Consider the following 1,473-nt stretch of genomic DNA (forward strand, 5'->3'; position numbering starts at 1 on the left):
GAATGTAAAGCATACTGCATTATTGAAAATAATAATGCGTTTAATCTGATCCTGATGTAACAATAACGGAGGTGTGAAAAAATATATTAAAAGCACCGACGAAGCGCCCGTACGATAGCCCGGCGGTGCCTCAGACAATTCTTTGTAAATCCATATAACAATATTATTACACAAACGTGCACATCCCCTATAAAGTAACTCAGTTTCTGAGGATGGTTACTTATTCTTGAGTTATCATCATGTACGAATGCATCGAATGTTTAGAAGCTGTAACCCATCGGCAAGAGGGCCTCTTTTGCGAGGAGTGTCAAAGATGGCAACATCGGATGGCACGTTCAAGTTGGTAAAGGATCCCTTTTATCAACTGTTCTCCATTCATAGCTTCATCAGATCAGGCACCACCACCAAGCAGGTTCCTCTGGTCTTTGTGGTCATGTCTGCCAGGAAGATCGTTGATTATTGGTTTAGCAGTATATTAATCAACATGTTAAAATGTTGCCTGCAATGGCTGTGCGGAAAGTGGTAACCGATTATGAGTCCCCTGTGTGGCAAGCCATCCGTCAAATTTTGCCTGGTGTAACGATGACCGGCTGCCTCTTCCATTACACACAGGTATACCTATATAATTCTGAAACTTTCCCAAACGATAACTTCATTTTGATTTATCCACGTGATAATAATAATTATAATACTATTATTACTCATACTATTTTTATATTTTACTTATTTACTTTTACAGGCTGTGTTCCGAAAGGTTCAAGAATTTGGATTACAACAGGCCTACCGATTTGACGCTGCTACACACATGGTACATATATATTTTTTTAATTCAGCAAATTTAACAAACATAAATTAATAAACAATAAAACATCAATCTAACATTAATTCTAATTAATACAAATCTTTATCATTAATAAAAGTATTCTTTATCATTAATAAAAGTATTAAAATTCACTTTATTTTTATATTTTATATTTATTATTCAGATAATCAGACAGTTGATGGCTTTGCCCACGGTCCCAGTAGAGCATGTTGCTCCTGTCTTTCAGCGTCTTGAGGATTCCTCGGCAGATGTCCCTGCGCTGCAGCAAATTATGACTTACATGCGATCGTTCTGGTTAGATGGTACTGTTTTCACACCTCGGGATTGGGTCGTATACAGACAGACGATCCGGACTAACAACGATCTTGAGGGATGGCATCACCGCCTTAACAGGAGAGGCAAACGTGGTAAGAAAATGTTTTATTAATTACATTTTGATAGAAATAAGATGTACACAAGACAGAATATGAGAGCCTACGTCTAATTAACATTTGATATAAACAAATTAATAACTAATTTTTTCATATACATCGTTTCAAAAAACAAAAATTAAAATACTTATAATTAAACTCTGTTTGTCGTTTTAGCTAAGATTCCATTCTACATGCTCTGCACTTTACTCTACGAGGAAGCCCTCACTGTATCCATCA

At 36.3% G+C, this 1,473-nt stretch overlaps 1 protein-coding gene across 1 annotated transcript; it reads left to right on the forward strand.

Moving 5' to 3' along the window:
• Positions 1–504: 504 nt before the first annotated feature.
• LOC117100370 lies at positions 505–1,463 on the forward strand (the record flags this gene model as incomplete). Its single annotated transcript, XM_033240036.1, has 4 exons — positions 505–612; positions 740–808; positions 987–1,230; positions 1,411–1,463. Coding segments are annotated over exons 1-4 (474 nt in total), but the record flags the coding sequence as incomplete, so codon positions are not given.
• Between the last annotated feature and the right edge of the window lie 10 nt (positions 1,464–1,473).

This window comes from Anneissia japonica, unplaced genomic scaffold, assembly GCF_011630105.1.
Source record: "Anneissia japonica isolate Jap-2015-1 unplaced genomic scaffold, ASM1163010v1 scaffold20696_len1505_cov89, whole genome shotgun sequence".
Lineage (NCBI taxonomy): Eukaryota > Metazoa > Echinodermata > Crinoidea > Comatulida > Comatulidae > Anneissia > Anneissia japonica.